The sequence below is a fragment of the Schistocerca piceifrons genome, chromosome 4 (assembly GCF_021461385.2).
Source record: "Schistocerca piceifrons isolate TAMUIC-IGC-003096 chromosome 4, iqSchPice1.1, whole genome shotgun sequence".
In the NCBI taxonomy this organism is placed as follows: Eukaryota; Metazoa; Arthropoda; class Insecta; order Orthoptera; family Acrididae; genus Schistocerca; species Schistocerca piceifrons.
This window is the reverse complement of record NC_060141.1, coordinates 248012190-248034577: the sequence shown is the minus strand read 5'-3', so window position 1 is coordinate 248034577 and position 22388 is coordinate 248012190. Positions and strand designations below refer to the sequence as shown.

The 22388-nt window shown below is 44.2% G+C and overlaps 1 protein-coding gene across 1 annotated transcript in view; it reads right to left on the bottom strand.

The window, feature by feature from the left end:
* The window catches only part of LOC124795763 (dentin sialophosphoprotein-like), a 221516-nt gene that overhangs the window by 60034 nt on the left and 139094 nt on the right, over positions 1–22388 (bottom strand). Inside the window, exon 2 of the mRNA XM_047259846.1 lies at positions 13073–13147. Within this exon, the coding sequence (XP_047115802.1) occupies positions 13073–13147 (75 nt within the window). The remainder of the gene's footprint in view (positions 1–13072; positions 13148–22388) is intronic.

Sequence of the window (22388 nt, the reverse complement as noted above, 5' to 3'; positions counted from 1 at the left end):
GGCCATGTTATGGTGCTTCGACGACCAATCCACCTGTCATGAAATATGCTATTCAATACCGCTTCAACCGCACGCGAGCCATGTGCCGGACATCCATCATGTTGGAGGTACATCCCCATTCTGTCATGCAGTGTAGCATCTTGTAGTAACATCGGTAGAACAGTACGTAGGAAATCAGCATACAATGCACCATTTAGATTACCGTCGATAAAATGGGGGCCAATTATCCTTCCTCCCATTATGCCGCACCATACATTAACCTGCCAAGGTCGCTGATGTTCCACTTGTCGCAGCCGTCGTGGATTTTCCGTTGCCTAATAGTGCGTATTATGCCGGTTTACGTTACCGCTGTTGGTGAATGACGCTTTGTCGCTAAACAGAACGCGTGCAAAAAATCTGTCATCGTCCCGTAATTTCTCTTGTACCCAGTGGCACAACTGTACGCGACGTTAAAAGTCGTCGCCATGCAATTCCTGGTGCATAAGAATATGGTATGGGTGCAATCGATGTTGATGTGGCATTCTCAACACCGACGTTTTTGAGATTCACGATTCTCGCGCAATTTGTCTGCTACTAATGTGCGGATTAGCCGCGACAGCAGCTAAAACACCTACTTGGGCATCATCATTTGTTGCAGGTTGTAGTTGACGTTTCACATGTGGCTGAACACTTCCTGTTTCCTTAAATAACGTAACTATCCGGCGAACGGTCCGGACACTTGGATGATGTCGTCCAGGATACCGAGCAGCATACATAGCACACGCCCGTTGGGCATTTTGATCACAATAGCCATACACCAACACGATATCGACCTTTTCCGCAATTGGTAAACGGTCCATTTTAACAAGGGTAATGTATCACGAAGCAAATACCGTCCGCACTCGAGGAATGTTACGTGATACTACGTATTTATACGTTTGTGACTATTACAGCGCCATCTATCACAAAGCGAAAAAAGTGGTCCAACTAAAACAATTATATTTCTTTACGTACTACGCGAATATGAAATAAAAAAGGGGGTTCCTGTTTATAAAAAACGCAGTTGATATCCGTTTGACCTATGTCAGCGCCATCTAGCCGGCCAACCACAGTGCCATCTGGTTTCCCCCTTCAAGCTAGGCAAGTTTCGTTCTTTGTAGTTTTTTCGTTTGACGCTTATTTCGTGAGATATTTGGCCCGGTCACGATCAATGGACCACCCTGTATATTGCGTGTTAGCCAAGGTTCAGCAGACCGGTGGAACGCTATTGAGTAATGAGAGCCGGTTTCTAACATACATGAAATGTTTTCGCAATTGCGAATATGGACAACCGTCAGCCGTATGTCCGAATGACGAAAATGAATAATGTATGCAGATCCAAAGGAACATTGCAACGTAATTCGGAATAACACAGGCGCTACAAATCGTATATATCAGTCGACACCGGGCAAGCATCTTTCAAGTAACATGTCTCGCCTGTACGGGAATATACATAATAGGTGTACAAGTACAGGTTGTAGACACATGGCTGACGAGATTTGGGTGTTGCCGTGAGTGGTGCTCGAATTGCCTTGGTAAGGCGACCGCTTGCGATAAGCGGGATATCTGGGTTCGAGTCCCGATCCGGCACAAATTTTCACTGTCGTCATTTCATTATACAGCTGATGGATGTCCATATTCGCAACTGCGAATACATTTTATGTGTTTCATGACGATTCTAGTCTCCACAGTGCCTTCTCCTCTAGACACGCATGCATGTTCAAAGGAACATTGCGTCGTAATTCGGAATAACGCAGGCACTGCAATATCGAGTTTTTAACATGGTGTGTCCGCCAGCGCCAGGGAGGCACGCCACATGCCGACAGCGCCAGGGCGCGCCGTATCGCAACGCGCAGCACCCTGCAGGAGGCCTGTGTTCTGGGAACTGCTGGCCAAGGGATGGCTTAGAGGTAAGACTTGTAAGGTGCAGCTCTTTTGTGCTTGGGAGTGAGGCACCCACAGCTGTCAGCCTGGCGCCAGGCTAACTGAATTTTTATCGACTCTGCTAGGAAATAACAATACCAGCTACCATTGACTAATATAAATAACTAATGGTGTGGGAGAACAGAACTCGCTTATGCATACGTGAAGAAGTCCATCTTGGGTGAAACGAACAATACGACACGTAGTCCGAATAAGAGATTGCGTATTTCTGAGCTCCAGCACTAAAAAGTCCCAGTATTGATTAATTATAGTAAACAATTTATGGAAGGGAGACTGCTGCCTTTTAGAATATTTCTGACTGGTCGCCACTTCGAAGAATCGCTGTCATTGGTGGTAAAAATCATGCACAAGACTCACGCTCACAAAGAAAGAGTAAAAAAAATGCAGCTTCTTTCTGGGAGTGCTCTGTAGAACGACACATCCGAGACTGGACATTGTACTCTTCAACAGAGAGAGGGACTTCGGGCGCTGGGCAGCCTTCGGTGCAGAATATTGCAGCCACCAGAGGAGCCACTCACGGGCGCCGATAATGTTAAGCATTTAAGCTCGGTCAGCAACAGCAGCGATCACTAACCAAGTTGTAGGAGGCATGTGAAGAATTTGGACGGATGTTAGGACTTCCATTATTAGCAAAAAATGGCTCAAGTGGCTCTGAGCACTATGCGACTTAACTTCTGAGGTCATCAGTTGCCTAGAACTTAGAACTAATCAAACCTAACTAACCTAAGGACATCACACACATCCATGCCCGAGGCAGGATTCGAACCTGCGACCGTAGCGGTCGCTCGGCTCCAGACTGTAGCGCCTAGAACCGCACGGCCACTCCGGCAGTTGTAGGCTCTACATGTGCTGAGTCATGGGAGTAGGTGCATGCATAATTCTTTCTGAAGGTCTTCCTTTCCTCTTTGATTAAATTTTGGCACTCAGTGTGTGACATCTACAAACGTAGTTGTTTCCCCAAATACTCTGTTGACTTTAACGTATTGAACTCAGACACGTTATCCGTTCTTTGCCAAGATGGTGATATTTTAATTCAGTTGAAGACAGTGTTAATATTTCATGAACGTAATTGTCTGCTATCACTTGTGCACTTCGTGTCGAATTTGAAATCTACAGGGACTTATAATAAACAGGAGCTAATAGAGGCCACTGTTTCATTCTCTCGTTTGTGAATTACAGGATCCGTGTTTCAAAATTCAGTTCGTTAAATTGTCTGTGGCACGACACCTGTAATTAAATTCGCGTGATCCTATGGGGAATGATCTGTTTATCGGTAGCGTCACCCATTGTGGCTCAGTCTGACATCCGTAGAAGTATGTCTGTTGCTCAGCTGTAGCCTCACAAATAGCAAGGTGTTCATCGTCTTCGCCGTCTCCCTCAGGTAGGAATTCGTTATGGACCAACTCCTTGCTGTGGAAAAAGGGCGATTAGTATCGCATTAATCTTGGATTTTATCTGTCGATTATTTTTGGGTGGCAGGAAAGACGATGAACACCACTCCATTGACTGTCGCTAGGTCTCCGGATCGTATTGGTAGCAACAGATTTCATCTGCCGTAATGACGCAGATGCCCAGCAAAGCGTGACAACGTTGCTTCGATCGATTTCACAAGAAGTGTTTGCTAACAGCTTTACGGACGATGTCAAAAATGGCTCTGAGCACTATGGGACTTAACATATTTGGTCATCAGTCCCCTAGAACTTAGAACTGCTTAAACCTAACTAACCTAAGGACATCACACACATCCACGTCCGAGGCAGGATTCGAACTTGCGACCGTAGCGGTCACGCGGTTCCAGACTGAAGCGCCTAGAACCGCACGGCCACACCGGCCGGCAACGGACGATGTCAGAAGTGTGTTGAAACTAATGGTGATTACTTTGAAGGGCTGTAAAGGTATTTTATTTGTAATTCTTGTTTCCTTTATTTTTCGAGACCATTCACCAAACTTTTCAGAAGGACCTTGTTTGGTGCCATATGTTAGCTTTAGTACATAGTATATTTACTATTATGTTTGTAGATTCATTTATATAAAATAACTGTCTACCAACACTAGAAAATTTTAAATCATATGTTCGAATTTTTACTTGAAGAGCCTATTGCATGAATGCCTCGTAACGGCCGCTGGATCCCTCACTAAATTGTTAACACTGGTCCACGGCACAGTTGTGCATTTGAATTTGACGAGATAGGAAGTGCCCACCTTATTTTAGTGTGATACGTTTCGTTACATACACAGGTATATACACTGCCTGATAAAAAAGTAAACTACCCAGAAGGGAAGGAAGAAACGAAATGAAACGCCACAGACGTTTGATGTTATTTCAGTAATCTCAAAATTGAGTCACATGTACAAAAAACGTGGCACTATGAACCCACTTATCAGTATGACGTTGCATCTCTTCTCGACTGGAGGCATGCATTGACTCTGTTGGGAAGGGTGTCCTAAGGCCATCGCACCTGATGCCAGCTGGTCCACAACACCTGTAACTAGTCCTTGATGTCTCACTGGTACAGAGTTGAAGTTCGAGCCTGTCACAAGTATGTCCTGCTGGGCACAAAACTGACCACGGGAGTACCTCACCATCATGCATATACACTGAAGCGCCAAAGGAACTGGTATAGGCATGGGTATTCAAATACAGAGATAAAACAGCCAGAATAAGGCGTTGCAGGCGGCAACGCCTATATAAGACAACAAGTGTCTGGCGCAGTTGTTAGATCGGTTACTGCTGCTGCAATGGCACGTTATCAAGATCTAAGTGAGTTTGAACGTGGTGTTATAGTCGGCGCACGAGCGATGGAACACAGCATCCCCGAGGTACCGATGAAGTGGGGAGTTTCCCTTACGACCGTTTCACAATTGTACCGTCAATATCAGGAATCCGGTAAAACATCAATCTCCGACATCGCTGCGGCCGGAAGAAGATCCTGTAAGAATGGGACCAACGACGACTAAAGAGAATACTTCAATGTGACAGACGTGCAACTTTTTGCATCCCACCTGGAAGGCGGCGCGTGAGTCTGCTCCTGAAAACTGAAGGGTAGGCCGAATGTAGGATGCTAGGAGGAGCAAGTGAGGTAGAACACGTGGTACTGCAATTCAAAATGGTTTTGCTTGACTTTGGCTGTGATGAGCACGTAGGTGCGAAGCTGTACATCGAGTTACAAAGTTACAAGTAGTGGCTCGCCCACTATGAAACAGAAACAATGTTGCTTGGTCGTCTGCTCGGCATCAAATTGGCTGAATCTGGAGCGGTGCTCGCAGTGCTGCACAGCGCCGGCTATAGGGGCGCTGTTGTCGGTTTCGGTGTCGTAGTGCCAACCTACGAACTTGCACCTACGCCGTGGCATCGTAGCTATCGATAACACACAATCCTTCCGCAGATTGCTGCAGATTTCAATCAGAATCAACAAGTGTCAGCGTGCGAACCATTATACGAAACATCATCGACATATTCTTTCGGAGCTGAAGGCTCCCTGCTGTACACTTGGTGACTGCATGACAATAAGCATTACGCCTCGCCTGGACTCGTCAACAGCGGCAATCGACTGTTGATGGCTGGAAACATTTGCCTGGTCGGAGCGTGTGCAGTTGGAGTGATAAGTGACCCCTGATACGTCTAGATACGACTCTGACAGGTAACACGAACGTGAGCATCCTGCCTGATCATCTGCACTAATTTATGTCCTTTGTGTATTCTGACGATCTTGGGCAATTCCATCAGGACAAAGCGACACCCCACTCCTCAGAATCGCTACCGAGTGGCTCCAGGAACACTTTTCCGAGTTTAAACACCTCCGCTGGCCACCAGACTCCCGAGACATGAACTTTGTTGAGAGTATCTGGGACGCCTAGGAACCTGCTGTTCAGAAGAGACCTGTACCCCCTCGTACTCTTACGGATCTATGGACAGCCCTGCAGGATTCATGGTGTCAATTCCCTCCAGCACTACTTCAGGCTTTAGTCGAGTCCATGACAGGTCGTTTGAGGCACTCCTGCTTACTCGTGGGGGCTCTGCACGATGTTAGGTAGGTCTACCTGTTTCTTTGGCTCTTAAGTGTAGTTCATAGAATCATGTGCAATGTGTGGACGAGCGTTGTCTTGCTGAAATCGGCACCACGATACTATCGCATGAGAGGTAACACATGAGGACACAGGGTGTCCGTCAAGTACCATTGTGCCATCAGATTTCCCTCAATAACAGCCAGCCGTCATCCGAAGCTCTCCATACCATGATGCAAGAAGTAATATCGAACTGCCTCTCCAAAACATTGGAGGAATGGGACCTGTCCTCAGGTAACTGCCACGGTCGCCGACGATGGTCATCCAGGGTAGTGCACAACAGCGATTCATCCATAAACGAAGCGCGACACCATTCATCAACAGTTCAAACTTCCCAATCACGCCACCACTCGATACGCAACTATTTGTACTGTGGCGTGACGGCAGTGTACACATGGCACGGTAACTCCCTAGACTAGCTGCTGCCAGTCTCCGGCGAATGTTCCTAGATTACACAGAATGTTGTAGGAAATCCATTACCTGTTCTCGGATGGTAGGCGCAGAGGTGAAGGGGTTAGGATGTACATGGTGCACAATAAGGAGATCCTCCATTGTGATGGTCAGACGTGGTCCACTGAAAGCTTACGATCAGTGTGCCTATATTCAATTTCCCATGCCGTCCTATATCGGGTCACTGCACATCTGAATGTCCCACAAATCTGGATATTGCACGATTCGGCCAGCCGACCAAATGGAGGCCCAAAATGAGGATCCTTTAAAACTCTTCCAGGTGCTGACAACAACGTCTTACTATAGTACACGGCATCTCTGTGTCTTTCTCAGTAATCGCTCAACGTTTGACGCTGTTCACATCTCTTATATACCCTACAAGGTCTCGTAACAGCACTAAACACGAAGAGCACTGATGTATTGGTGGCCGCTCTGTCACGAACTGAACGAAGTGATGCAATGGTAATGACGATTGTTAAAATCCGCGTCCGATTTAGGTTTTCTGTGATTTTCCTAAACTTAAGGAAAACGTCGAAGTGATTCCTTCGAAGCGGCACGGCCTATTTTCTTCCCCGCGCATCCTTAATGCGAACTTGTGCTCGGTCTCTAACTACTTTGTTGTCGATGGGACCTAAGCCTCTAATCTTCCTTACCTTTTCCTTCTACCTGTCACGAAGAATTGCACATGTAATCATTTACGTCCACCTTCCCCCCCTCGCCCCTCTCAATCGTGTCTGTATGTACGAAATTACATTGTCATCCAGCCAAGACTTCCCGGTGCTTAATTCTTTTGTCGGTCAATCAATACACAAGATGTTTCAAAAATTATCAAGTATTTATGAAGGAGGTAGTATTGATCCAAAGCTAGAAGTAAGGTTCTTAAAATTAGCTCGCAAACTAGTACCTATTGAGATAAGGGCCGAGTAACGTGTAGCATTAAGTCGTGTAGGACGTCACAAGAGATGGGACAATAAATTACCGCAATACACACACGCGTGGGTAGATGCAAATCCTTACGTAATCCTGAAAGTGAGGCATCAGTATGGTTTAGTTATGAGCTTATAGACAAGAATCGTCTGTGACAGGCACATGGGGGCATACAATGTCTCAAACAGAATAACAGACGTTACGTATCACCGATTTCTGCGCGCTGAATTACCAGCGTTGCCCTTTCAGAGGGGCAGCGACTGTGTTTTATGCACGACTGGGGACCACCTCATTTTCTACGAACTGCGTGAAAGTACCCAACGCAACGTTTCATGGGCGATGGAGTATCGAGGAGGTGTTGGAACTAAATCCGCTGGATTTCTGGCTGCAGGGGCATTCAAAGGCACTAGAGTATGCCCAAACTGTCGACGATGTACAGGCGTTACAGCTGTGTGTGACCAATGCATGTGTTGCAAATCGAATGGAGCCAGCTGTATTTGGACGAGTGCCTGGTTCATTGGGTAACCGTATGTACATTAAAATAGTATTAACTAGATACTAAACTGGCTCGTTACACACAGAGGGAAGATTAGGGCTTTTTGTGCGGAATAAATCATCTGCAGTTTCTACCTAAAGACAAGAAGTGGTCTCGAGGAGAGTTAATTAAGTGGAATTCATGGATGTTGTTCTCTGCCGAGGGAAAGAAAATCATGCTGATGTTTGCCGCGCGTCAAATTTACGATCACATAAATCGCGGATAAGGCTGCTTCCTCGCTTGTCGGCTGACCATTAGCTTGTGACCCCAATAAACTTGCTCATTTTCTGGTCTCATAAATAACTGCCCTCCATATGAGGCTAAAGAAAACTGCATGCCTTTCGGGCTGTTTGTCAAGGAGAGGGGCTCCACTGATTTTCGCGGCGAGGTGAGGCTGCCGCACGGTGTACATGCGTCTTGACAGGGTTCTGTGTTTCACCTCGGTGTGATATCCGTCCACGACAACGGGTAACGGTCAGAGCCAGCGTTAGCGAATACTATCAAAGTGCACTGCGACCGGCGCAGTGCAATCAATGACAAGTATTTCAGGTGTTAAATGTTTCGCAGTGAATTTGCGTGCTAAGCGTCCCTTGTGGCGGCGTGGGTACAGAAGGACGCTGTTAGATACTGGAGCAGACTGTATCTGATGGACACACGTGTATCAAACCAGCTGATTTTCCGCTGTTGTCCGGTTACGTATTAATACCATGTGACCCTCTTCAGTCCCCCACCTCATACCTATAGGTTCTAGGAATATCTTACCCCCAGTACTTTCCCAGAAGGTAAGTGGTACATGTACCAAGCATGGGTGAAATACTTCCACACATTCCACAATTACGCTTCACATGTCAACCTACTTCTCTTCCATCACCCCACCACCAACCTCATTCCCCTACCCACCTCTGTGGGGCAAGTATCATGAGAACTGTCACCAGTCAGGTCAGTAACTGGAATATTATACATTACATGCACTACTCCACTTCTAAGGGTGTCCAACGACAGGAATACTAAGTCAAATATACACCAAGGGGGCTTAAAATTGCTCTTTACTCGTTAACAGTTGAATTAGCTATGTTTTCATTACGTTGATAATAGATGGATGTAGAATGTATTTCATACTCTATTAGTTTAACATTTCTCAAAGGTGAACGGACATGAACCTCCCAACCCTCTTCCCCCCCCCCCCCCCCCCGCCCCCGAAAAAAAGGAAAAGCGTTTATCTTTTTGTACATACGCATACGTTTCCAAACTCCTCAGTTTTCTTTTGGAGAGTAAAGCAGTATGAAAACCAAGAGTGGGGAAATTACAGCTTATGTTTTACAAAGGTTAGTTTTCAGTTTCTTGGTTTGTTGCATCGATGGGCTTGCTTCTTGAGCGCCTGAGGAGATCACTGCAAAAGTACACATTCACAGATTTATATTTTGTAAATTCTGGTTTTGTCAAAGTTGTGAGAGTTTATTGGCATTTTAGTTCTTAAATCAATTGCATCATACATTTCTCTCAATTACAGTTTGTTGGAAGTTGTTTACAGAGATGTACTAGCACATACGTAAACAAATTATAATATTAAAAAAATTAATCATTATTCTTATTAAAATCCGGAGCACCTGTGGCACGTTAAAAAGGGGGATGACAAAAATTAACTTTTTTAGGGGATGGGGAGTGTGGAGAGATTGTAACAAATTGTGAAACCCCCTGCATCCCACTCCCCAGAATCAAATCTGTTTGTCAGTTAGTCTGTTCCTCGCTCCATAGATTAAATTCACGAGAAACGTTATGCTTTGAAGCATGCAGTAGCACAAAAACAGAACGCTTATATACAACTTCAGAAATAAAAAAATAATAATTTATGGCTACCTGCTGAGTATTTACAATTTTCAATGAATAATTCTCTCTATTCAAAATTTTCTCTGTGGTATAGAAGGAACTGATCACACAAGTTTTCTCGCTGAAATGGAGTGACCCAAGCCATCAGAAGCGGCCGGTGCAACATTTGCTCAGTCTCAACAATTCGTTTCTGGAAACGCTAATCCTTTCCATTAATGGCTACGATATCCTCACTAAACGATTTGCCCTTCACGCTGTATTGGATACAGTTTGTGTGGGGTGAACTGCAGATGTTTCCATAAAATTTCCGTCAGTGTTGACGCTGGTAACTGCAAGTGGTGATTAAATACCCCGCACCACCAAACTGATTTCTGCGGCCTCCGAATGAAACAGCCACTCGATGAGTCAGGTAGGTGCTTTTTAAGTTGCACCCCTCCACCAACGCGTCCTGTCGTATCTCTTTCTTTAAGTTGTTCGTTTCATCTTCTGAACGATGTCACAGGTGTAGCACGACACACAAATTGCCAATGAGGAACGGGCTTGTAAATTGTCCATGTTTCTACATCGACATTAGTGGTGCCATCTTGAAAACAGCATAAAATCGTCTTTGATGAGCCCATGGTGCATATTTTTCTATGGGAAAGCATGAAGGAAGAACTCTGTATGAAACTCAAGTAAGTAGGGCAACTGGGTGGTTGCATCCGAGTTCTTGTTTTCATTGTAGAACAAGGACATTTCAGACACAGCGACAAAATTCAGTGTTTCTTGTAATCCGTGCAATGTGACCAGCAGTTGTTGGTGTGAACAAAGTAGAGGAAAGTGGGATAAGAGCAGGTAATCGGGTGAAACTGGGTACCGTGTTTCTGATGTCATTATTTATGGCCTTTGGTGGAGAGACACAGAATTACGCTCCACTAATGAAGGCAAGTTCATAGGCTTAGTCGATCTGAAAACAGCGTTCGACAATGTAAAATGGCACAAGCTTTTCGAAATCCTGAGAACATATACAAAACGTACAAAAAACCAAGAGGTAACAATAAGAGTAAAAGACCAAGAACGAAGTGTACGAAGTAAAAATGGTGTAACATAGGGACGTAGTCTTTCGCCACTGCTGTTCAGTCTATACGTCGAAGGAGCAATGTGGAAATAAAAGAAAGGTTAAAGAGCGGGATTAAAATTCAAGTTGAGAGGATTCGCTGATGACATTACTGTCCTCGGTGAAGGTGAGGAAGAACTACAGGATCTTCTGAAGAGAATGATCAGTTTAATGAGTGCAGAATATGGATTTAGAGCAAATCGGGGCCGTGCGGGTTAGCCGCGCGGTCTCAGGCACCTTGTCACGGTTCGCGCGGCTCCCCCCGTCGGAGGTTCGAGTCCTCCCTCGGGCATGGGTATGTGTCTTGTCCTTAGTTTACAAGTGTGTAAGCCTAGGAACCGATGACCTCAGCAGTTTGGTCCCATAGGAACTTACCACCAATCTCCAGTTTCCAGTAAATCCAAGAAAGACGAAAGTAATGAGAAGAAGGGGAAATGAGACCAGCGGGAAACTTAACATCTTAACTGGTTATCACGAAGTTGATGAAGTTAAGGAATTCTACTGCCTAGGCACCAAAATAAACCATGATGGACAGAGCAAGGAGGACATAAAAAAGCAGCCTAGCACTGGCATTCCTGGCCAGGAGAAGTCTACCAGCGTCAAACATAAACCTTAATTTGAAGAAGTAATTTCCGAGAATGTACGTCTGGAGCACAGAACTGTATGGCAGTTAGACATGGACTGTGGGAAAACTGAAACAGAAGAGAATACAAGTATTTAAGATTTCGTACTACAGAAGAACGTCGAAAAATATGTGGGCTGATAAGATAAGAAATGAGGAAGTTCTCCGCAGAACCGGCGAGGAAAGAAATATATAGAAAACACTGACAAGAAGAAGGGACAGGATGATAGGACATTCGTTAAGACCTCAGTATGGTGGCACAGGGAGCTGTAGAGGGCAAAATATGCACAGAAAGAAAGAGTTTGGGATACGTACAGCAGATGATTGAGCATATCGGTTGCAAATGCTACTGTGAGATGAAAATCTTGGCACAGAAAGAAAAAAGAAAAGCTCAAGAAGAAAGAGCGACCATATTAGGTTGTTGTTGCTCTTCAGTTCACCCCGTCTGTGAAGGTACGTTTGTTTTACGGTATCCATTGAGTGATGTTCTTATGATTTTCAACTGAGATTATTTAATGGCCACTTCACTTATAAAAACTTTGTTTAGTCAAGAATATGACATGTTCTACGGTCGCAGGTTCGAATCCTGCCTCGGGCATGGGTGTGTGTGATGTCCTTAGGTTAGTTAGGTTTAAGTAGTCCTAAGTTCTAGCGGACTTATGACCTAAGATGTTGAGTCCCATAGTGCTCAGAGCCATTTGAACCATTTGAACCATGACATGTTCGTTTATTTTTAAACTGCGATTATTTAATAGTCATTACAGTTATAAAAGTTATGTTTAGTCAGGAGTATTATATGATTAGTAAGTATTTATGCACTAGCAAACAACGGGGATTTGGTTGAGCAATAGTGTGCTTTTGTTTCGTTTTTATAACGTCTGCTCTTGGGGTATGACCAGACACACTGAGTGGGGTCAAGACCGGGCATTACCCAGCCAATCCTTTGACAATGATTCTGTGGATGAAGACGATAAAAACAGTTTAGACGTCAGTTGCTTGTATTCTGAAGACGTATTTTCAAATTCAGAAGGAGACTGGATTCAACGCGAAAAATGTCTTCACTGGTTTCAGAAAAGCTGTAGCGGAGCAGATGATGTGGATTGTTACTTTACATGTGAAATTTGTGAATAATATTATTAGTTAAATCATATTACAGTAAACAATTCTGCCGCTTTTCCACTGAATATCTTATTTCTCTATATTGCCATAAAGTATTTACGAGTGCCCACTCCTACTCCACTAGTGGATTAACATGAAGTCATTTGACTTTTCCTATGAAGTGACCTCTCACTAAAAAGTACTGAAGCTATTAGTTTTAAGGACTAATATATTGTGCCCAATTAAATAATGAATAGTTTTTCTAAATCTGACAATTTATAAGTTCAACAGTTTAGCTCTAAAGGGTCTTGTAGCCTTAGCTCATCGATCTTACCCCGCTTTTCTCTGCTTAGTTTGACACACTCTCCCGTGGATATAATATTTATTCGTAAAGGTTTGGGATATTGCTTTTGTTCGTAAAGAGTATGCAACCACACTGTACTGCAAGGGTAAGACCATCCTGCAATAAACACAGACTACGCTGCCTTACCTGGCCGGTATCTTTGGTCGCCCCACTGTTGGCCCCTACTCCATAACTTGAACTGCCACTCTTGCTCCACGGTGTCTGAAAAGAGACAAGTCACATGTCAGTAGAACTATACAACACTCAGGCCGGAAAACACTTTTTTATTTAAATTCAGAAAACTGTCACAACAGCACCGGCTGTAAGCTCAATCTGTTTTCAGTATGTACAGGGAGTTCACAAAAGAATGACCTAATTGTGGAAGGCAATAATTACGAAACATGGGACGTGCGGGCCAGGAAATGTTGGTTGTTTGAATGAGTGTGATCTTTTTCAAAAAATCGTCGTTCGGCCACATCGGCCGGCGTTAGATGTCAATCAATGGGTTTTCTCAGTTTCCAGTCAAGAGTAAGAAGGCTCTCAACAGAAGGTGTTTGGTGTGCTACAGTTTGCAAAGAGTGAGTCGGGGATTTCCATCCAGCGTGCTTTTCGTCGGCTTTTTGGCATTGATCTGTCTACACTCAAAAACATTCGTCGTTGGTATCGCCAATTTGAAGAGACAGGATTCTTACGCAAAGGTGAGAGTCCAGATTGACCTCGCATTTCCGATGACAGGGTGGGAAGAGTTCGGCATACGTTTGAACGGAGTCTCCGAAAGTCTACTCATCGCTCAAGCAGAGGACTGGCAATGGCTCATAGACTGTCTGGCGAGTGTTACGGCGTCGTTTGGTCTATAAACCATATGGGCTACAATTATTACAAGCTCTTACGGTTATTGATAAAAGGAAACGGGCTGGTTTCAGCAATGTTCGGCTAGAGGACGTGGTAGATGGTATATTTTTACCAAGGTTAATTTTCAGTGATGAAGCAACAATTCATGTTAGCTGTAAGGCAAACCGACATAACGTGCACATATAGGGACTCCAGAACCCTCATAACATTACTGACCACGAAAGAGACTAACTTAAAGCGAACCTTTTTTGTGCCCTTGTGAAAAAGTCTGCGGTCCATTCTTTTTTGAGGAAAGCACAGAGACTGGAGTGAGTTGTCTTCAAATGCTGTACAATTGGCTTTTTCCACAACTTCAGGAGGACCCCGTTGACTTCCTTTTCCAACAGGTTGGGTCTCCACCGCACTGGCACATCAACGCACGTCACTTTCTCAAGGACAATCTGCCTCAATGCTGGATAGGGCCCACAGCACCCCGAGACACTGGCTACATTCTCGGCCTCCAAGATCACCACGCGTGACTCCAAGCGATATTTTGTTGTGGGGATATGTGAAGGAAAGTGTATTCAGCTCCCTCTTACCTCGTGACATAGAAGAAGTGAAGAACAGAATAACAGCTGCCGTAACTTCTGTAAAAGCAGATCCATTGTGTAAAGTTTATGAAAAGCTCAGCTACCGTCTAGGTCTTGTTAGTGCTGCTGCTTGTTGGCACATATAGCATTTGAACAGCATAGCTAAAACCTTAAGATTTTGTCGGTATTTTAATTCATCCCATGCAAGTAGTATGTTTTTGTCAACAAGTTTGGAATATTGAAATCAGGTCATTCTTTTTGAAACATCCTGTATGTTCCACATGCTCACGCATCTCGTCACTAAGAGGCTACAGAACGTATCATACCTAATGTATTCTAAATGGACCAGTAGCATGACTAGCAATGCCAGTCATTACAGCAGTACGACTATAGTGCTGGGTTCCACTTATATGATCACTGTTAGTTATGATTGTGCATTCCCCACGTCATGAACGTTCAACATTGTTCTGTAGCATAACCTTCTTGCGCTACTGAGTTAGCATAAAAATAAACAAATATATTGTTCTACAGATCCTTCCAATTAGAACAGTGTGTTAAATTTGTAAGCAAACATTGTGCAGGAACCTCTCTGGTATCTTGTAAATATTACATTTATATACCATTATATTTACACCTTAGAGGCATTTTTGTTTAATAACTAGAGAACATTTAGGATGAATTGTGAATACACAGTACTAGAAAATGTCCTTATAAACTCTGGCTAGGCTTCTTAATGGTGTGCTATATTCCGATGCAAAATTTGATAACAGGTTGATGGGAGGGATCGGACCTGTTATGCAAATCCTCAAGTATTGGAAAACAAAAATAAAATAGTACCTTATTACTCACTTCATCTATAATTCATTTCAATATTCAGATCTGTGAGGCCGGCCGCTGTGGCCAAGCGGTTCTAGGCGCTTCAGTCCGGAGCCGCTCTGCTGCTACGGTCGCAGGTTCGAATCCTGCCTCGGGGATGGATGAGTGATGTCCTTAAGTTGGTTAGGTTTAAGCAGTTCTACGTCTAGGGGACTGATGACCTCAGATGTTAAGTCCCATAGTGATTAGAGCCATTTTTAGAGCCAGATCTGTGATGTAAATTCCCATAAACAGTAATGTTCATTCAGCACCCATTTTCAGCTTTAGTAGTTTTAGGAAAAAGCTGCTAGTGGTCTCTCAACTTAGTACAGCTGCATAAATAGCTAGAATGAGACAGCAGATAAGAACGGCAACTGGGCGGGGTAGGTGAAAGAGCAGTCGATATTGTCAAAGTTTCTGCTTTTTCATGCAATAGAAGAATCTGTCCTCCCACTCATTTATACTGAAACATCAAGGAGGATAGTAGATAAAGAAATTTTACTTAATGTGCTTACACAATATAGTAGGAAGAATGCTTGATTAAATCTGTAAAGGATTTCGGGATATAAAAGGCTACAACTTTTCCCAGCAACAGCTACTCTAACCCAGTTGGATATCGAGCCAGACTGATTATGGATGATAGATACGGCTACATCATTCCATGCTGTTTCAACACTATGTCAGAGGTCCTTCAACAATAGTTGCTTGTCTCTCGGCACCCTGTGACCAGATGTTTCCAACGGGTAATAAATAATGGCGTGTGACGAGGGCCTCCCGTCGGGTAGACCGCCCGCCTGGTGCAAGTCTTTCGGTTTGACGCCACTTCGGCGACTTGCGCGTCGAGGGGGGTGAAATGATGATGATTAGGACAACACAGCAGCCAGCCCCTGAGCGGAGAAAATCTCCGACTCAGCCGGGAATCGAACCCAGGCCCTTACGATGGACAGTCTGTCGCGCTGACCACTCAGCTGCCGGGGGCGGACTCCAACGGGTGAGAGACCTGAGAACATCTGTATCGAGAAAGGAGTCACGGGCAATTACGGTCTTGCGCTATATTTTCTAAAGGCAATGTCATGCTCACCTTGAACATAGGTCATAGCCACAGGCCTTAACACGTCAGAAATGTGGTTGATCTTGTCCAAATTACCGGCTATGCAAACCAGACGTAAAAGCGTTGTGTATCCAGTGATCCCCATACCACAGCACTAGGTGTTCGGTCTGTCTGACGATGGCGAAGATAATGTGGCAACGTCCGTTCTCCTCGGAATCTCAGCACACGGATATGTCCGTCATGGTGCTGTATCCAATGGAGACACGATGACGTGGTGGCCCTGCTGTGTCCAGTGTTGGCGTCTGGTGCCACTGTTGTCGCACCTGTCTCTACTGCCGCGTCAAGGCAGATCGCGACAACGGTTGCCTTGCTGACAGTGCGTTGCTCTTCAAACGTCATAGCACTTTTTGCGTGACTACACTTCCTGCTACAAACAACCCAATTTTTTCCTCAGTGTGTGTGACTGCTCTTTCACCTATCCCGGCCAATTGCCGTTTTTATCTGCTGTCTCATACTAGGTATTTATGCAGCTGTACTAAGTTGAGAGACGATCCCGCTTGGCTAAGTGAACAATATGTGTGTCTTCTCGGACGCTAGTCGTATTGGACCGTTGAGATTCTGCATGACGTTGAGTACGGCTCTCCTGAACCCATCGACCTCACACTCGCGAGTCATTCATGGGATGCCGGCCAGTGCAAGCAGCAATATTGTGGAACGATAAACTGTCGAATTCGGACATGCGCTTGTAGACATTTCTCCTTCTTACACGTAGCGTAACAAGATCTTCTCACACACAAATATGATTCGAAATTCAGTTTCTGAGTAAGAGACTCATTACATAATCTTTCCTTTTATACAAAATTGTATATGACGTTATTCATCCATTGAGGTGACAAAAGACCTGGGATAGCGATGTGCACTCACACAGATGGTCCTAATATCGCGTATCTACGATAGAAAAGAGCAGTTCACTGGAGGAGCTGTCAGTTGTACTCATGTGATTCAAGTTAAAAAGTTTCCGATATGATTATAGCCACACGACGGGAATTAATAGATTTTGAACACGGTATGGTAGTTGGACTGCACACATGGGACATTGCACTTTGGAAATCGTTGGGCAATTCAGTATTACGAGATTCACAGTGCCAAGGGCGCGCTGACAATACCGTGTTTTGGGCATTAACTCTCACCACGGACAACACAGTGGCCGACGGCCTTCACTTAACGATCGAGAGCAGCGGCGTTGTCAGTGATAACAGACAAGCAGCAGTGGTGAAATAACCCCAGGAATCAGTATGGCACGTACGACGAACGTGTCAGTTAGGACAGTGCGGCCAAATTTGGCGTTAATGGGCTATGGCACAAACGACCGACGCTTGAGCCTTTGCTAAAGCATGACATCGTTTACATCACCCATCGTGGGATCGTGGCCATATCGGTTGTAACCTAGACTGAAAAACCGTGGTCGATAAGAAGAGTACCGATTTCAGTTGGTAAGAGTTGATAATAGGGTTCGAGTGCGGCACAGAAGCCGTGGATCCACGTTGTCGACAAGATACTGCTAGCTGGTGGTGGACTGTTTACATGGAATGGACTAAATCTTCTGGTCCAACTGAAACGGTCATTGATTGGAAATGGTTACGTTCGGCTGCTCGGAGACCATCTGCAATCATTCATGGACTTCATGTTCCCAAACAACGATAGTATTTTTATGGATGACAATTTCCCATGTCAGCAGGCCACAAGTGTTCATGATTGTTTTGAGCGAATGATCTGGCCACCAGATCACCAGATGTATGGGACATAGTCGAGATGTCAGTCAGTGCACAAAACATTTTCGCAGATGTAGGCAGCTATAGAGGCGGAATGGTTCAACATTTCTGCAGGGGACTTCCAGCGACTTGTGGAGTCCATGGCACGTAGAGTTGCTACACTACGACAGGCAAAAGGAGGTCCGACACGATATCAGCAGGTATCCACAGTGAACGTAGTTTGTGTGGATGAGCCGAAACCTTAATCGTTTGCATATCCAAGAAAGCAGTGCATTTTATGACAATTTGACGTTCGTTTCTTGCCGTTTTCAAGGTGTCGCTATTTTGATAACCAATAGCGTATTCCCCACAACTGTCAGCCTGTGTGAGTAGATTGGGATTTGTAGTTTCTGTACTTCAGAAAAGTGGTCTGCAGTGGCTGTTTCTGTCTGTTTATGAGTGAATGAATGTGTGAGCTGTGAATTATTACGGTTTCACGTTAAGTGACCTACGTTGCCTTTGTTGATTTTAAATTCTTCATCACATATGTACGATCTTTTTCTTGGAAATGAACGAGAGAATGCAACCAAGCAAGTTGTTACACGACAAATTAGTAAGGAAACAGGAGAGTAAAGTTCGTGCAGCCGCGTTACTCAGTCACTTGGAAGTATCAACAGCCACCAGCTGGGAAGCGTAAACATTTCAACACCGTTACTCGGTCAGGAAGACAGCAACCTCGATACTTTTGAGACTGCGAGCGAACTCAGCAAGAAACTGTTAGAAAAGCGCAGACCGGACTTCCTTCGTTACTCCCTTAATGTTGTGTAAGAGACACTAGGTAGAGCGCAAAAACGTCTAGTAGGGGTCTGACTAAGCAGTAAAGACACTGTAACAAAGTCTTTAACTAAATTTAGCGGAACTGAAGACCACTGACTACTCGACAAGAGCATAACCGATTCGGTCATTACGAATGACGTTGTAGAGTGGAGGCTCTCCTCGACGACTTACATACTCTACGTTCACGAGATGAGGACTCTCGATCAGTAGGCTTGATGGCGCTTATGTCGTTCGCACCCGATTCTCTTGTTATAATATGGTAACATGTTGTGTGTGAGATTGTTCTGGTGTCGGTCTCACATTTGCTGCCTTACGAGATCAGCGACCCGTAGCCACGGACAATAAAGTCCAGCCTCCGGTACTGAAGTCCACAGTCCAGGGGTTTGCCAACAAGGCTCTGGTCCAGGGCAGAAGCTGCCCTAAAACTAAAGCGTCACAAGTCTGCCGGCACCTACCATACCATCGGGACAGGTTCAGCACGACATCACGGCATCCGTCATCGAGGTCCACCTGATGGTACAACTCGGGCAGTGACCAGGGAGGGATTGAGTACTAGCCGAGACGGTGGGTGAATCAAACATACACGTCGCGGGCACCATTATCTCCAATCAGAGCTACCGACGCGGTGTGACTGCCTCGCTAGCGGGCGGCAAACTGTCGCACCAGGGTGTCATTAACTTCTACCGGGCTGATGCAGCTTTCTCGACAGCCCTGAGTCCGCTATTGGATTCAGCGGACTCCTCTCCGGCTTACGTAGCTACCAGCAGTTGCAGAAGATACGACAACGTCTTGTATTCTGAGTAATAAATGGAATGATCTTGAATACTGTTTTATTGCATCTAATGACGTAACCCAGGTCCTCGGTCTGTGTCCTGACAAAACAGGAGGGGATTCAAGTCCGGCAGTGGGCGGCCCCCACGATTTTCCTGTTTTCAGTACAGAGTCGAAGAAACTCGTAAAATCTGTGTCGTAACATATTGCGGAAACATCTGTGATAATACGTGGCGGAGGACAAGCTTGTGAAATGTTTACAGTTTTTGTAGCCTTTGATCATAACCGTTGACAGGAAGAATGACGAGAGGAGAACGACGATTAAAAAGTTTGTGACAGTTATTAGAGTGATTAAATAAATCGTGTAAGCAAATTTTTTAGTGAAGAGCTACTGTGAGTTATTATTCCAAGATAATATATCACTGGCTGAGCTTTTAAAACGATTATTATGTATACATAAGCAAAATATTCTAAAGGAATGCCATAAGAGTGGCTACATGAGAAAATTTTTAGAGCCTCGGTTAATGTTACTTCTGTAGTTCACTACACACAAAAGAAGGTACCAGAAACGGCGAAAGACTTGCTTATAACTTTGGGTGAGCACATTAGATAGGCAGAAAATACTATCGCTAGCTGCAGAAAGACCTACTTCCCCCTATGTACCTCGAAAGTAACGGAACATATTTTCACAGGATGTGAAACGTAATCTTGTGCAATCACTCATTTGGCCAAATAACTACTATTGCCCTTTAATCCACCAAGGCAGAGGTGGTGAAAACCGTAGACGGTTAGAACCTGCTATGAACACTTGCGTGCGTTATATATGCAACATTCGTCTGTTTTACCATTCCATTGGTTTATATGCCCATTTAGGATGGCTGCACCCTGAAAAGTTGCATGACTACGACCAACGATTTTTAATGATTTTTATGTTTTACCAGGACTACTAACGACCAAGGAAAGAACCTCAGCCGTTTGCGCAACAGATACTATAACTTCCGGCCACGGGGTCGACTCCAACCCATCGCCAACAATCAACCTTGAATCTTTGACACCGCCAGCCTCTTGCACTGGAGAAACGTCAAGAAAATCATTAAACAGACATCGAACGAATATAGAGAGACGAAAAGCAACAAGAAATTCGTTAACAAGTGGCCACAATAGCGCCAACATGACTAGATTTATTTACTTCCAAGCTGCGCCCATCTTTTAAACAAAAAAGTTCGCAAACCCCTCTGTTGCTGCTTTCCGCACTTGGAACAAAATGTCCTCCACCCTACGCATAATTAAATACGTCATTGCGTTCGAGACAAAAATGAAGCATTTCATTTCGTAAATCTTATAACTTTTCCATTTCCTGGATGGTTGCAATACACTGAAATTAAATCTTTATTTGAGAAAAGAGACAAAGAAGTGCTGTCAAATTTCTACCCATTTTCTCTCTTGCCAGCAGTCTCGAAAATTTTAGGAAAGGTAATATACACCCGCCTTCTTAACAATATGACAACAAACAATCACTGTTTGGAATTCTAAATGGTTTCGGTATTGAGAAGCCTATCTACACATACAGCGAGAATGTGCTTAATTCATTAGAGAAAAAGAGGCTACTGGTATATTTTGTGATCTGTCAGAGGAATTTGACTGTGTAAATCAGAATATTCATTTATTTAAATTAGAATATTACAGTGTAACAGGAAACGCCCTGGAATATTTCACATCGTATATCTGCGACAGGAATCAAAGGGTGTCACTGGGAAAGAAAAGTTTATTAAGCTATCAGGCATCATCCAATTGGGAAAGAATTATATGTAGTGTACTACAAGACTTCATCTTAGAGCCCATACTTTTTCCTGTGTATATCAATGGACTTTCATCTGCAACATCATCAGATGGCAAGTACGTTTTGTTTGCAGATGATACATACGTTACAATAAATAGAAAATCAAGTTCAGTCTTAGAAAGAGCAGTAAATGAATTCTTCATAGACATCTATTAGCCAATTCTTTGTCACTAATCTTCGGAAAATCACACTATATGCAGTTTAGAAATTGTAAGAGATTTTTCGCCAGTATATGGCTAAAAGATGAAGACAAGGAGATAAAGAATTTAAGAGAAATTCTTGGGATTATCGCTTGATGATGAATTCAACTATGTGTATCATACCACAGAACTGCCGAAGCACCTAAACAAACCTCTATTTTGCCGGCCGAAGTGGCCGTGCGGTTAAGGGCGCTGCAGTCTGGAACCGCAAGACCACTACGGTCGCAGGTTCGAATCCTGCCTCGGGCATGGATGTTTGTGATGTCCTTAGGTTAGTTAGGTTTAACTAGTTCTAAGTTCTAGGGGACTAATGACCTCAGCAGTTGAGTCCCATAGTGCTCAGAGCCATTTTTTTGAAACCTCTATTTCCAAAGCAGCTGTTGTCAGACATAGGTGACATAAAAGTAAATAAGTTAGCTTACTAGGCATACTTGAGTTACACAATTTCTCATGGTACTATTTTTTTTGGGAACTCATCGAGCTGAGCTAAAAGTTTCGAGCACAAAATAAGTAATAAGATTCTTTGTGGTGTGAACTCAACAGCATCCTGCAGAGACCTGTTTATGGAACTAGAGGCACTAACTACTGCTTCCCAATATTCCTTACCGCAGTTGGTTATTAGAAATATATCTCTTTTCAAAGTAACAGCCAACTTCATGGAATCAATACTACACCTAAGAATAATCTTCACAAAGATTTAAAGTGACATTCTTAGGCCCAGAGACGTGTCCATTATT